Here is a 15549-nt window from a genome sequence, read left to right as displayed (position 1 = left end):
AGCTTTTTGACTAGGGCCATCTGACCTACTTTTTGCACACTTGGGGTGTGTGCACTTGAGTGAAAAGACTGTGGCCCACCTTGCAGGAGTGAAGGTTTTTTCTTGTGATATTTCTAACCAATTTGTTGCACCACTGATCCAAGGAATGATTTAGAATACTGCAAGACATTATGAAATAAATGTGAATCTATTACTGTAACATTTAAGACTTGAGGGGACAACGTTTCAGGTATTGCGCCAAGTGCAGCTTGGCATTAAAATAGCTCTTCTTTATTAAGGGAAGAAAAAATAAAAGTCCTTGTTTTTATCATACTTTACGATAATTATAATGTAGCCTACTTATTTTCTATTGAATTAAAATACTTTCTGTTGTGACTGAGTAGGCTACTTAACACACACATTTTAAACATAAAACATTAAAGCCTATTGTACTCCTTACAAGACCTTCTATCTTTAAAATAGTTAAAGTAGCCTACAATTAAATGTGGAGACATTTTGCCTAGATACTGCTTAAAATATTTAGGCCTGCCTACACAATATCCATAATTTCACTTAAGTAGTGAAGTAGTATTTTTACAACTCATGTCAATACATAGCCCATGCATGTCATCATCAACAGAGATGAGATGAGCCAACATGCCATCCAGAGACCACTACTACGGTACTACCAGCAGCACCTTACAACTTTCACATTAATAGGCCACTCGCACTAGGCTATACAATCTCCTAAGCAGTGTCTTATGTGCCCCATTATCGCGGTTGAGAGCATTTGAAATGCCGCGCCTCTGCACGCCACTCATCTTCTTCCTTCCTTAACAGCCGCTCGAGGCGTTCAGGCAGACCGGGAGCGCGCGCAGATCCGCCCTCCAGACGCCATTTCTCGAACGGTGTGGGGAGCTGAAGCAGCTTTTACACCAATCCCGGGAAGGAACAGAAAACACAACAAACTGAAACATTTCTAAATCTTTTCGATCGTCGTGTCGCGTGGAAAAGTCGTGCGTCATATAGGGGAGCAAGGTGGGAAACTTTCTGTTGCGAGATTATTCAGAATTCGTTGTGTGTGAAGACGTGTTGCGGGCCGCCATTTTTGTTACAGCCTTCAAAGTCTGTTGGGAGTCTAAATAAGAGACGAAACTCTTCCGTACTTTGGTGTAATACACGAAGAAAAACTCGCTGTTGGACGCAACTGATATATGTCGCTTTGAATCGTTATGCAGGGCGATTTATTAACATATTATGCTTCATCTTGAGCGGACGGTGACGGAAGACGGCTAGCTGGCTAACGCGTTATATTGTCTCATAAGCTGCAGCTACTTTCACGGAAGAGAGAGCGGAAAGGGGAACTTCGACTCTAAAACGCGTTTTTGGGTTCGTTACGAACTTTTGGGGTTGTTTAAACCTGTTCTACGCCCGTCGTGATTCTTGTGCTGGTGGAAAATTTAGCAATGCATCAAAGTTGGTTGACGCCAGTCGCAGCCTGTCTGGTCAAACGTCAGGTTGCGGTTCAGTAGGACTGTCGGGTCAGAAAGCGTTCGGTCGCTTGTAAGAATAGGCGTTTGCTGTTTTAATTTATTGCTCGTTTCGGTTTTCTTTTTGAGTTCATCAGTAACAAGTGAATTTCGAACAAACATGTCGTCTGCACGATTCGACTCCTCGGACCGATCTAGCTGGTATTTCGGGCCGGTTTCGAGACAGGAGGCGCAGAATAGGCTTCAGGGACAGAGACATGGGATGTTTTTGGTGCGAGATTCGTCCACCTGTCCTGGTGATTATGTACTGTCAGTGTCCGAAAACTCCAAAGTTTCTCACTATATCATAAACTCTTTGCCAAGCAAGAGATTCAAGATTGGTGACCAAGAGTTTGATAATCTACCTGGCCTTTTAGAGTTCTATAAAATACATTATCTGGATACGACCACCCTGATAGAGCCAGCACCAAGGTAAGAGCTTACATTAGTTTTGACATCGTCACATCATCCACCACTCTTCTCACTAATGCATTTCCCTCCCCTTTGATATGGCAAGCTGTTTAAACATCCATTCATTTCAACTTTTACCAGGGTCTGTTTTTATGTCACTAGTTCTCTTATTTTTATTTACTAGCAATTTATCAATTTATTTATCAAATAAATTGAGTAGGCTGTCAGTATAAGTGACAATTCATTCTATACCAGTACTGATTTATAAGCTACCGTTGCATCTAGTCACAATTTCAGTAGTGACAAGTAACACATTGCAAATGTTTCTGGTACTGGTTAAAGTTTTACTATGTCAGATACTGGTAATTATTGTTTTTGTACTAGTGTATTCAGATTGTTGCAACTACTAGTTACATTTTCAATTGAGTTGTCAGAATTGACACTTTTCAATTAATCGAACATGACGAGTAAATATCAATTGTGACTAGTGAGATAAGAAATGTTGCTGGAAACAATTAAAATAAGCCTAGATGCTAGTGTATTTAAGTATTGATATAGGCTAATACATGAGTAATAATAAAACTGGAATAACAGAGCAATTTGTTACTGTTAACTATTAAAGACTGTTAAAACCAACCATAACTTTGTTGGTTCTTGTTCACATACATTCTTATGCTTGGAGATAAATATTGTCAAGTTGAGATGTGAGAGTGTACAGTTAAACACATCTGCAATTCCTTCCTGTATGTTCTCATTGAGCCATGCAATAAAGAGAAATTAAGTCATTTGCCTTCAAGATACCAGGAAGTTAACTGTACATGTGAAAAGTGCACATTCAGAAGAAATTAAGTCATTTGCATTCATGATACCAGGAAGTTAACTGTAGCCTACATGTGCAAAGTGAACATCCCGAAGTGGAATGGATATTACAAAAGACTGCCTAGCAATGAGTGGATTTAAGCATTTCCTCTTAGTTATTCTTAAATATGCTGTTTCCTTTTGTTGTTGATTAGTCAATCCTAAAAACTCTTTTATCATTGTCCTACAGGTACCCCAGTACCCCTCTGCCCAGTGGTCCTATTCAGCCATCCGGGGGATTCGGAGATGAGAACCAGGAGTATGTGCGGACTCTTTATGACTTCACTGGTAGCGATGCTGAAGACCTTCCTTTCAAGAAGGGTGAAGTCCTAATTATTCTGGACAAGCCTGAGGAGCAGTGGTGGAGTGCCAAGAATAAAGAAGGCAGAGTAGGCATGATTCCTGTTCCCTATGTAGAAAAGCTGGTGAGACCTTCGCATCATCCCGGTCAGCCTGGCCATGGTTCACGAAATTCCAATAGCTACGGCATACCTGAGCCAGCACACGCCTATGCTCAGCCTCAGACTCCATCACCCATTCCCCCCATCACACCCGGCGCTGTTATCAACCCGCTGCCGTCCATGCAGAACGGGCCAGTAATGGCCAAGGCTATCCAGAAACGAGTGCCATGTGCATATGACAAGACAGCCTTAGCACTGGAGGTAGGTAGCTAAATGATGGATTCCCATAAACCAGAATTTGCATTTGTCACCAGCGTGGAAACGTCTGCTAGTTTCTGTTGTTTTATTGATGAGGGATAATATGGGGCAGCCTTGTATGTTAAAATCTTTTTATTTCCTTCAGTTCACAAGATTATTCAGTCAGCATATATTTAGGTTTGTATAGGAATACAAAATGCATTGCTGGTTGCCATAAACACTTAATGAAGCTATTTCTCAATGGTTTATAATATTTAACTGGTGCAGTGATTACATATTTAAAGGGATTTTTACCCTTCATTACATTTGGTCAGATGGTGGTGATAGCATGGAAATGTGAAATGACAAATATTTTCTCTTGATGACACACGTCAGCTCAGTCCTATGTCTCTGAGGGACTTTCCTTAGACAGACCTATCAACATATTTGTAAGTATATATATATAAAAAAAAAGCCTTGGGTTGAATATTAGAGAAAATAAATCTTCATATCCTCACTTCCTCAGTTTATTCTTATGCTCACTGACTTGTATTTTAGGATAGAACCGATCTTGTTTTTTTCTTTTCCTAGTTAGCAATTTGCATGTGCCGCATATCTCTTTAAGAACGGTTTGAGGAGAGATGTAGCGAAAAATAAGCACAGAGACCTCTACTTTTTTGTGTCTAATTCAGTGTAGTTCATTGGTTTGTTCAGGGTCTAGAATGAAATTCCATACTTAGTCATCCCACTTGGCAAGTTCCAGCACCCCTTCATTTGTTTCTACATGCAAGGCTTTGTCAATTTGTAAAAAGAAAGTGACATAACCTCTGCCTTAGTCAGCCTGAGAATGTCAGTTGATTCAGGTAGGTACAAGAAAAAGGTTCAAATGGTTCTTCAAATGCAGATTTGCTTGGTAATTTGGGCCCATTTTGTATTTTTCCATCTTTCTGCTATATTTTTCATTTGAGTGAAGCTTGTGTATGGAAACAGGGATTATGACGCACAGTTTGTTATGGCCTAAAGCAAAATAATTTAGAACAGCTATTGCAGGAATGTTGAGAAAGTGAAGCATGTCAGTTAATGCAGAGGATTTTGTCCTGAACTATGATTTTAAGTTTTATAATGCTTAATATGCTTCAACTTTGATTTTAGATGAGAGTGGTATTTATTTTATTTTAATGGGTACTAACAAACCAGTACCTCTGTCCAGCTTAATGAGTGCAAAAGGTTTTCATGTCTTTGAAAAATATGTTGTTCCTTGGATCTAATTTTTGCTGGGCAGGCCATTACTTTTTTTTTTCCACTGTACTTTTTAAAAAGCCAATAATATATATTTTTTCTCATACTAAACGTGAAAGTAAATGCCTGTTTTCTTTTGTCCTGTTTTTTTTCCTTTCAGGTGGGTGACATTGTGAAAGTGACTAGGATGAACATCAGCGGTCAGTGGGAAGGGGAGGTAAATGGCCGGAGAGGTTTATTCCCTTTTACCCATGTGAAAATATTGGACCCCCAAAACCCAGATGAGAGCGAATGATCTGGACCATGCTCTGTCAGCACCCCGTCAGCTCGCCGGACGCCCCATCAAGTCACAGCCGGTATTACGCTTGCCTGCCTGGGGCTCAGCCGTGGCGCATTTCTCAAGCAAACCATTTGCGTGGCTTCTGACTGTTTACAGCTCCGAAATCAAACGGTTCTTAACCCCCTCACCTGGTTACAGGCGAATCAGTGTTTTTTTTTGTCTGCCCTTAATATTCTGTTATTTCCACACATCTGCCATCTGTTCCTGTGACAAGGTGTAATGCGGCCTCCAACATTGACCTAAGCCTTCCTGCCACTCTCCTGCAGTTTTCTGCCTTTAGCTTTGACTTTTGCTAGCTGAAATATATTAACAAAGGGAAATTCTGATATTTATACCCTCTGGTTTGATTGCCAATTGTTTACATGTTTGGTCCAAAATTTGTCTTTTATTTTGTGTCTTGTTAGATTTCAACAAAATCCTAATGATACTGATCTGACCCTTGGTAATAGCCATGACTTGAAGATAAGGGTATGATGTTGCAGGATCTTAGAATAGCGACAACTGCACCACTCCTGATTGACCTTAGAAACAGACTCAACTAGTATGTGGGACTAGTCTACTGTAACCTTTTTATTTGTGCCATAATAACTTATCTGTAAATTGCAGTAGTAGTGTAGCTAGATGGTTGTGACTCGACTCTCGGGGGATCTTTTGAATGGTGAAGGGTTTGCCTGTGGAGCTTTTTGCATCCAGTCGTGATGCCTTTCATGCTAAATTGGGTCTGGGGAGTAAAAACACACCTCATCTATTCCATTGGACAAGCTGGAAATGTCACCTGTGCAATCGTGATCATCTCTTCCCCTCATCCTCTTTTACTTGACTGTTACATCACATCACATGGTCTCTGCTACAACTTTGACAGTTTCTGCCCAATTTTGATTCAGTAACCTGACATGCGCACAACTTTTTGGTTTTGTCCATCTGTCATCTTTTTCAAATTTAGCCAGATGTTGAATCAAGCATTTACTGTGTGTTGAAATAAACCGGCAATTTCTTAAAAGGGATTTAAAAAGCCTGCTGGTGGCCTCTGTGCATGACCTTCTGGCCAAGAGGGTTTTGCCTCTTAGGGTAAATGCTGCTTCATGTTATGTTTTATTTGTCTGTCGATTTTCTTTTTTCTCCTTTTTGAAATGATCTCCTCTTTTGTCTGGTTTACATCCGTAGCGTCAAGTTAAGGTTAAAACTTCATATTAAGCAATAGACCAGCCCGTATCTTAAGTGCTCAAATCATTTAAGTTTCAAATGCATACTTTTTCCTTTTTTTCTTTTTGTTTTGGCTAAGGCTTTAACAGTGTTACTGTTTATTGTTTTACATTACAAAATATCCATGTGGTCTCATTTGTTTATAATGAAAATTTGTGCCTTTTATTTTCTTACACCATTTACATGTTAATAATATTTCCCATGGTTAACACCTGTGCTGGTATTACCCATTATGTACAGAACGAGTAAATAAAATTTATGTCTACATCTCTGTGCATTTGACCAGCTTCCTGTGTGTAAGGAGTCGCAGGATGGAAAACCTGGAAATATTAGGGGTTTAAATTTGTGAGATATCTAGATTTGGAAAAGTTATGAATTTTAATAAAATGTTATGGGAGTTTACATAGTGAATACAAACTTTTACCGTTTTACTTTGCTCTCAATTGTATTATTGTTTACATTTATTTAAAGATTGGTAAATGAAAATCCACCACAGCGTTTTCTGCTATGATCATTCCTAAAATAAAACTTTAGAAAGCACAAATGGCTGCTCATTAAATTAACTAGTCAAATAGAATGGGACCCTGTTAAGGGAAGTGCAAATATCATTCGGGAGACTTCTAACTCCTAAAGTGGGTCATTTTGAAGCCCATGTTTCAACAGACATTTTGTTCAACAAAACGGTGATGTAACCGCCTGTTTAGAGACAATGTTCAGTATCTGGAACAAGAGGTTGGTTACTCCATCTCCCTTGAATTTTTTATTAGCACCAGTTGTGATTGTGACTGCGCCCTGGAGAGAAGACATAATTAAAAGAATTTTAATGAAGTGTCCAAAAAAAGAAACCCTGTGCTATGATGACCTAGAGAAAGTTATGAAGGTCAAGCTTTGCATATTTTTTTATTCAGTGAATCAGGATTCCATCATTTTGGTTATTTGGCTCTGTGACCTTGATGTAATGCATCCATAAACATAAACGTATCCCGTCAGTTTGAACACAACGGTTGCGTGATTCTCTGCAAGAAAGGTTGCTCATGGCACAGGTTCTTTTCCCATGTATTTGCAAGTCTGAAAAGGAGAATTTGTTGGCATGGATTCATCATGACAGTCTTCCTCAGCAGCCTGTAGCTATTGGTGACAAAGTTATATTTGGGGGAAAGTCTGTAAACAATCATCTGGAGGCCAGATCACAATTATTTAAAGGTAAAGTGTGTCATTTCTGTGCCACTATAGCAGCAACAAATAGTCACATTTACAGTTCCATAGATTCCAAATCTTGTATTCCTCATTATAAACTCATGCTCCTAGTCTGAATAAGCTGCAAACTGGACCAGACTAGTTCATGTTGATCATCAAAAGAGTGACTACAAGACTAGCAGACATAACAACATTGACTCGACCAAAGGAAGATCGGAGGAATGAAATTCTGTCATGGTGGTGCAGAAAATACTTCACCTTTGAAGTGGGCAAAATTTGCTCCATTTAAACTATGTAATCAGTCCTAAAAAATATTTAATTATATAACCTATTATGCATTTTAAAATGGACGGTTTTTAGAGATTTCAAAATGCAAATGTATTAAACTGGGCTAAATTGCAAGGCGTTTTCTCATGGCTTTTAGATGGTTGCGTTGGTCTAAAAATTCTTGCAAACAGATGCAGATAAGCTTGACAGCATCAACCCATTACCCCAGGACTGTGAATGCGGTTTGGAAACCTGACAGACTGCAATGGAGGAGCTAAAAATAAAGCAAATTGCGCAATTGTTGCTGGGCTTTGATTGTATTTATTTTAGGGAGCTTGAAGAGGTTGTCAGTTTATTGTCAGTTGAATCAGAGTTACAACAGTAGTTTTTTTCAAGATTGAATAAGCAATGCATAAAACTACAATTATGAGATCTTCATTTTTGTTGTGGTTGCTGTATGGCCAAAATTGCAGATAAGACACCAGATTTATTATATAATTTACTTTTAGTTGTTTTAAGTCAGAGACGGTGATGTTAAAGGCTTAATACTATTATATTAGGAAAAGCTGAACATTTCTCAACACTAGTGGATTTGACACTACATGACATGGAAACTTCAAATGTATGAAATCAACAGTACCTTAAAAACCGCAAGTCTGTCCAAATTAAATTTACTCCACGTGAGAATGCCATGCTGTTCGTTTGCAGAAAAGTGAATATTTTGTAGAAAACATGTTTATAACTAACCATACCACACTCTCATACTCAATGTGCTTTAGAAAGCTTATTTTAAAAGCTTGATACAGTTTGAACAACACTCACTTGAGGATTCCTCTTAAATGTGATACCACTCATCAGAACTGATGGAACAACCACTGGGTTTCTGAAACAGAGGTCAATGCAGGCCTATTTTAGCCCATTGCCAGCTTGTCCCAAGGCTAATTCTGTTGCTATAGATTGAACCACCATAATGAGTGGTCGGCCCAGCCTTAAAGTGACAGCCTATCAGCTGTAAATGGTACATTTCAAACATGTAAAGACTAAACATGAAGATCTGTTCTTAAATCACCCAGTCTAATACATCACAATTTCTCTTTTCTATTCAGTTGCTGTAAGGTAAACCTCATTTCACAGACAATCTGCAAAAACAATCTGTGTGTGCAGAAAGCCAGAAGCAATGCGCCTATATTTAGTCTTTTGATAAGTCTCAGTCAGCTGAACCTTTCCCCACATCTGTGCATTTTAATTGGAACAACCAAAAAAGTATATCCATCCTAGTGGGGTATTATAATTTTAACTACTGAAATGATGGTGGAAGCTTGAATATGTCTAAAAATTGTGCATTTATTGTTATTATATTGATTGATTTTTATTATTAAATACTTTTAAAATACCAAACTTATGGAAAATTGTTTGCATTTCTGTGTGGGAAACTGGGAATGACACACATTTGCCAAACCAACATAATTTACTTCTTCTGACACATAAAGAGAAACAACAGTAGGCTATATGTTAAATCATCGTCCTGCTTCTGTAGCAGAGTAAATGTTATCAGAATGTTGTCTTTGTGTTGTCTAAATCAATCTCGAGCCCTTCCAGAATCTTCACGCTCCATTTGGTGGTGCTGACGATTAAACATTTACGGGACATACGCCGCTGCCTTCTGCTGTGGAAATGAGGCCAGGTTGAGTTATCGTGACTCCCCACTGGCTCTATATAGGATCTGGGTCAGAGATAGAGTCAGAACCGGGGCTTTATTCTTCTCTCTATACCCTGTGCCCTCACCTAGTAAGAAACTAAAATGAGTAGGTTTAAAGCACTACTATTATAATTCTCAATCTCCAGCCTACTATTAGGCTATCTACTATTTAGTACAATACATACATAGCCAGTAACCATAAACATTATTGCTGTGTAATGTGTGCAACAGGAGAAATAATAAGTCTGATGGGAGTCTGATGATGCATGTTGGGGGGAAAAAAGGATCAACTGGCATTCTGGCATCATCAGTTGTGGTAGAATAACTGACATATTTGTAGTTATCTTGAAAATAATTCATAACATTTAAACCTTGGTTATTAAATATCACAAACATTTGAGTTATTATGAGCAAATAGGCCTAAATCATGCTCTAACATCTTCATATTTTTGTACTACCACCGGGTTTGAATAGGTTTTTCAGACTTGTCATAGTTCATGAATAATGTTTTAGCAGGGGGTCAAAGTTTGCCTGGGGTAACTCAAGATGTCAAGCAAAATGTTATATATAGAAATTATAAACACTTTTCCAGCTCACAGGTAAAACAGACAAATCGTGCCATTTTCACGTTTCGTTATTCCTACTGCTTGACTAATTTTGTAGAAATGTCGCCATCTACTGGAAAATTAACATGCTCCATTCATGATTAGCCTACTACAACTCAAAACATTTTTGCACCACATCTGATTTGTCATCATACAATTTGGTTGGATCTATAACTTCTGTTACATATCCTAAGAGTTATATTAAGCATCGAGCGTCCAACATTGCTCAGCTTCTCTCATCTCCTGCAACCAGGCAAGGGTTGGCAGGTCTGTGTAACAAAATTATCCCAATGGTCAATCAAAAAACTATCCCAAAAGAAGTCCAATGACCATATCCCAAGTATAAAAACCATGCCATTGACATAGCCTACCTAAAATGTATATTTTACAGTCACTGTTATACAAAATGAAAACCACTAATAACATCTAACTTAACATCTAGCACAGTTTTATCTATAGTTTTATAAAATATTTCAATACAAGTATTTCAGACAAATATAATTTATGAAATGTGTCAAACCTTTAACCCGTGGGAGAAAAAAAATCACCCCATGGCAAAAGTAGCGCAATTTCACGGGGAAACCGCGGACATGGCAACCCTGACCCAGACAACATAATCATCCAAAGCACCCACAGCAATGACCCACAGCACAGGCATAATCAATCGATTACTTTGCCATGGCATAAAAAGAAAATATTAGATACTTTCTCCGTTATTAGGATAGCCTGAATAGATTTGGCTCTCTGGTTTAAAGAGCACCCATATGTCTTTCAGATGTCTGCTAAAGATCTGTTAATCTGGAAAGCATCTGCTGTATAAAAACATCTTATAAACGTCTTAGAAAAGGCAGTTTTACATACATTCTACATCCTAAAGACAGCTTCTAAATGTCTATGACATTTAACAAGAAACGTCCTAGAGACGCATTGCAGATGAGCAAACACTCTGAAAAATACATCTTGCAGATGTTAATGCAGACATCAAATAGATGTCTCCGAGATGTACTTGATGTGCTATCAGTTGCATTTCTCTTTAACTGAGCATGAGCTCTAAAACAGAAAATAAATGTTAGACTACATCAGTTAGCAGTGATATTTTATACAAGATAATGCGTGATGACCTGTTTTTATAGCCTACTGTATTTCCATTTCTATTGCTCCTCCTTCTCTGTCATCTAAGCAATACTGGTTATTAGTTTATTCAAAATATTTGTCTCCCTAGAATGGTGCTAAATGATTGCAAGAAAATTCACTCTATTAATATTTTTTGCTACTTTAATTATTGTAATTTAATGTGAATTACAATCTCTCTAACAGAGACCATGAGATTGTATTGGCCAGTACAATATTAGAACAGGATATTTATTTCCATAATTGAATTGAATAAACATGACAGAATAATGTCTTCATGTAAGTGGTAGTGCAGGAATGCAAGTTGGGATCATGTTTATTTTCTAAAGGAAGCAAAAATATCTAAGATATCGTTTAAAGAAACACTAAAATGTAAATATAGGGTACAAAATGTAAATATAGTTTGTAAATAATGCAGGGCCATATAACCACCACATTCATTGAGAAGGACACGTCCACCCAGCATTTAGAATAGCATAGGCCTAAGTGTTTTTAACAGTTTTGCTAACAGATTAGTCACCGACATTGACACCAATCCCATTCCCTTCACCTCGCACCTGAGCAGTCTGATGCAAAATGATTGACAGGAAAATAGCATTTTAGGATTGCTTAAAAAGTGTGGGCTGGCTCTCAAAGTTTTTAGTTTTATTTATTTATTTTTTGCTGTGTACTGAGCCTATAGGCTACTAATCACTTTAGGGTCAAGTTGGACATGTTATGTGTGGTATTCTAAAAAATATTGTGCTTACTGCACCTTTTAGTTATTTTTCTCAAAACATTTTTGTGTGTTTGATATAGGCCTAGGCTATCTGTCTTTCACACAGGACTGAGCGAATGAGTTTCAAGAATCCGCTGAGCAGAGGAGCATGTAGAAACACCTCACCACTCCTGAAGTCAGTCAGTCTGACCCACAGAGCTGGAATTCTCTCTGTGCCTGAGGACACAATTCATATCCTGAACATGAATGACTCCAGCTATCAGGAACGGTAAGATATTTTGGCCAGAACTGACTGGAAGTAAGAACTTATCAAGAGGAAGTAAGAACGGTTGTGGTTTTCTATGCAAACAACAACCTACGAAAACATTCTCACTGTGTTGGATTAACCTACTTAACAAATCACAAACATTATTTGGCCAAACAAATGTAGTTTCGTAAGACTCAAACCTATCAACTCAAATAAGAGGTTTATTTTTAAAGACGATGACTCCACTTCTTGCTAGCCAATTAACCACCGTTTGCCAGTGTTTGTTTGGGCTCAGTAGTGTAACTGCCCTCTCTATAAACCAAGACTTTGGAATCAAACGTTTAAAATATAAATTAGAATGAACTTACTACCCGTTCTTTGTCTGTAGTTTCTATGGCAGTTCAGAATATTGTGCAATACTATATGTTAAACATTAGATGGCAGTATTGGGTTGATTTAGTAAAGCGGACTCTTACCATACTCAAAAAATGTGTCATTGCACCATGTCACTGTTTAACAGAGTAGTATTTGCTCTTTATAGCCTACTTTGCCCTTTATGGCACTAAGTGGTAAATATGCATTTAAAAGTTTGATGGCTCACTGATAGCTCATTTGTGTCATATCTCATATCCTCATTTGTGTTTAGAAATACTTGTGCTAGTGACCCTGCGAGACTACTTTGTTGGGCACCCAGCTTATTTAGAAAGATCATTTTAACTGCTGAACAACATGGCAACATGATCGATCAAACCAGCAATAATAACCAACACAAATATCAAAGCCAGGTTAAATAAATGCAAATACGGAATACGCACACTCACAGGATGCTAATCCTTTGGTAAATTTGAATATTAGCCTACTTTGTGTATTTTTTTTAAGTAATATAAGTTTTTATTTTTTGAGAGATAGTTATTTTATATCTTACTCCATGCTGTCAGTGCTGAAGGTGCAACCTAAAATTAGTCTTCCTACATAATGAATAAGTCCCTGAGCAATTTTGGGGTATACTGTGACCATGTAGTTCTGGCTTCGTCCTTTTCCAATCACAGACCCTCACACATGCACATCCACACACACCCCTGTCCTTTTGTCACCGGAGAACCTGAGCTGCTGCTAATTGTGGTGCTGGCAGGACGCCGTAGCCATTATGGGCCGTCTGTGCAGCGGGCTCTCATTGAGAACTGTGGCTAGATGAGCCGCCACTGCACCACAGTGCGGGACGACTGCCAAAATGAACTCAGCAACCTCTTTGGTGTGCCCTTTGGGTCAGCTTACACAGCAGCGTACCGTTCTGCTGAAATCCCTGAATTAATGCAGAGAGGGAAGAAGAGGGGGAGGAATGACTCAAGCGAAAAAGGAGGTACACAAAATGGTGCTCACTTTTATTTGCTGTGTCAGAGTGGGGCAGTCCAACACAAGGGGGTTTACAAATCGTGATGTATGTGAGAATGTTTTGGGGGAGGGGTGACAGTCATGTCCATGTCATGTGTTCACTTTTATTCAGTCGGTGGTCGTCAAACAGGCTTGGATCCAATAGTGCGCTCCTTTGCTTTGTGTTTTGGAGTGTTTCAGTCTCTGGTTTTGTGTCAGCTCTTCACTTTTTGACCTTGCCCTGCGCGGCCACTGCCTCCATGGCTTTGCGCACTGTTTCCTCGTCTCCCAGGAACTGCATGGGTTTGATGGGCTTCAGGTCCTTATCCAGCTCGTAGACAATGGGAATGCCAGTGGGAAGGTTGAGCTCCATAATGGCTGCATCTGACATGCCTGTAGACACACAGGTGAAGATCTTGTCAAATATAGTTCTTGAAGCCTTGACTATTCCTGACCTCTTCTACTTTCTAAAGTGCATCTCTCTCTAGCTCTCTAGGGAGAATGCAGAACCTTTCTGCTGAAAGGTTGTGCCCGTAACAGGAACCTAACCCCCTTCTCATCTCTTCTGTGTATGAATGGGCGCTATAAATAGTCTCTGTGTCATTGGGGATCGTTGAAGCCTGGTGGTCAGACACGTTCTATGTCTGAATGCTAGATGTCCTTGTTCCTTGACATGCTTAGCTAACATGCAGTTCTATTATATAACACATCACTCGCCCGCTTGAGTCCGTGAATAGTCTTTTAACTAAATGCTCGGCGGGATGATACTCACCTTCTAAGTGCTTGACGATACCACGCAGGCTGTTCCCGTGGGCTGCAATTATGACGTTTTTGCCGGCCTTGATCTCAGGTACAATAACCTCATTCCAGAAAGGCAGGGCACGAGCAATGGTGTCCTTCAAGCTCTCGCAGATGGGAAGCTCACCCGCTTTCAGACCCTGGTAGCGCCTTGACTGGTAAACAAGAGGAATGGAACATCATCAAACCTGCGGTCATCCCCACATAGGTGTTTACATGAGTGACATTTACAAGTTTTCAAGTGTTTTACAAGTGTTTACAAGTTTCATATGCATTAATTAATTATAACATATGCCCTTATGAGTTAAAGAGACCTATTATTTATTCATATATATATATATATAAGTGCCTTATATATAAAGTATACAATATATTGTTATTATGCATTTGAATTGTCTATATATGATTCATTTGTCTTACCTCACTGATGATTTTGTGGTATGAATGGTCCTTATCCATAGGAGGAGGGGGAATATCGAATGATCTGCGCCAGATCTTGACCTGCTCCTCTCCGTGTTTGGCTGCCGTCTCTGCCTTGTTCAGACCAGTCAGACCACCATAGTGACGTTCATTCAGACGCCAGGTGCGCACTACGGGCAGCCACATCTGGTCTGTGATCTCCATGATGGTCCAGAGAGTCTTGATGGCACGCTTCAGAACAGAGGTGTAGCACACATCAAACTTCATGCCTGCGTCTTTGATGGCCTGAGCACCACGCTTTGCTTCCTCCAGACCCTTTTCACTGAGGTCTGCATCAAACCAGCCACAGAAACGGTTCTCCTGGTTCCAGGAGCTCTCGCCGTGGCGTACAATCACTAGACGGTGAGCAGCAGCCATTTTGAAAGAATTTGTGTTTTGCTACAGTATTTTCCAGACTAAGTCCACCAGACACAGCCCTCCTTGGTGTTGTGCACACACTCTGTGACAGACAGTGAGCCCTGCGTGCCTGTGCGAATCTCTTTTTATAGCAGTCTGGTATGTGGCCCGTCATGAATGTCATATCTCTCCTGCTTTGAACCAATCACAATGTTTCACTTTCAGAATGACAGTTGAACTTTCCTATTGACTCTTATGTGTAAGTGGGCGGATCGGTTATCTATCTACTGCTCGAAGGGCAGAGGTCATGCAAGGATTCGAAATAGCAACATGACTTTTAAACTGAGAGGCGTGGAGTAAAAGTGCAAAGATCAGAGTCAGCCTAGATCTCAGAGGCTAGAAAGAGGACATCAGTAAATACAGTCGCTCAAATAGAGAGAGAGCATGTAGAGACTCCATAATGTACAGTACAGCAGGAGTTTCCAAGCTTTTTCTATGGCTTA

At 39.3% G+C, this 15549-nt stretch overlaps 2 protein-coding genes across 2 annotated transcripts; one reads left to right on the top strand and one right to left on the bottom strand.

Annotated features, from left to right (window-relative positions):
- The first annotated feature begins 582 nt into the window (after positions 1-582).
- crkl (v-crk avian sarcoma virus CT10 oncogene homolog-like) lies at positions 583-6472 on the top strand. Its single transcript, XM_079586109.1, has 4 exons — positions 583-661; positions 820-1940; positions 2968-3439; positions 4815-6472. Exons 2-4 carry the CDS (start codon positions 1630-1632, stop codon positions 4947-4949), a joined length of 918 nt encoding a protein of 305 aa, XP_079442235.1. The 5' UTR covers positions 583-661; positions 820-1629; the 3' UTR covers positions 4950-6472.
- A 6950-nt stretch (positions 6473-13422) lies between these two features.
- On the bottom strand, positions 13423-15299 carry pgam2 (phosphoglycerate mutase 2 (muscle)). Its single transcript, XM_079586110.1, has 3 exons — positions 14651-15299; positions 14205-14385; positions 13423-13825 (listed from the first exon to the last, which is right to left on the bottom strand). The coding sequence occupies exons 1-3, from the start codon at positions 15065-15067 to the stop codon at positions 13656-13658; spliced, it is 768 nt and encodes a 255-aa protein (XP_079442236.1). The 5' UTR covers positions 15068-15299; the 3' UTR covers positions 13423-13655.
- Positions 15300-15549: the final 250 nt, after the last annotated feature.

The sequence above is a fragment of the Phoxinus phoxinus genome (genome assembly GCF_949152265.1).
Source record: "Phoxinus phoxinus genome assembly, chromosome: 17".
In the NCBI taxonomy this organism is placed as follows: Eukaryota; Metazoa; Chordata; class Actinopteri; order Cypriniformes; family Leuciscidae; genus Phoxinus; species Phoxinus phoxinus.
The sequence above is the reverse complement of the archived record's forward strand: the minus strand, read 5'-3'. Positions and strand labels throughout refer to the sequence as shown.

Bases quoted from the DNA above. Each gene is read 5' to 3' on its own strand.
- crkl (XM_079586109.1), top strand. From the start codon at position 1,630: ATGTCGTCTGCACGATTCGACTCCTCGGACCGATCTAGCTGGTATTTC. The intron at 1,941-2,967 runs GTAAGAGCTTAC...ATTGTCCTACAG, and splicing joins CTGATAGAGCCAGCACCAAG to GTACCCCAGTACCCCTCTGC. The intron at 3,440-4,814 runs GTAGGTAGCTAA...TTTTCCTTTCAG, and splicing joins AGACAGCCTTAGCACTGGAG to GTGGGTGACATTGTGAAAGT.
- pgam2 (XM_079586110.1), bottom strand. From the start codon at position 15,067: ATGGCTGCTGCTCACCGTCTAGTGATTGTACGCCACGGCGAGAGCTCC. The intron at 14,386-14,650 runs GTAAGACAAATG...CTTGTTTACCAG, and splicing joins ACCACAAAATCATCAGTGAG to TCAAGGCGCTACCAGGGTCT. The intron at 13,826-14,204 runs GTGAGTATCATC...GTGTGTCTACAG, and splicing joins TATCGTCAAGCACTTAGAAG to GCATGTCAGATGCAGCCATT.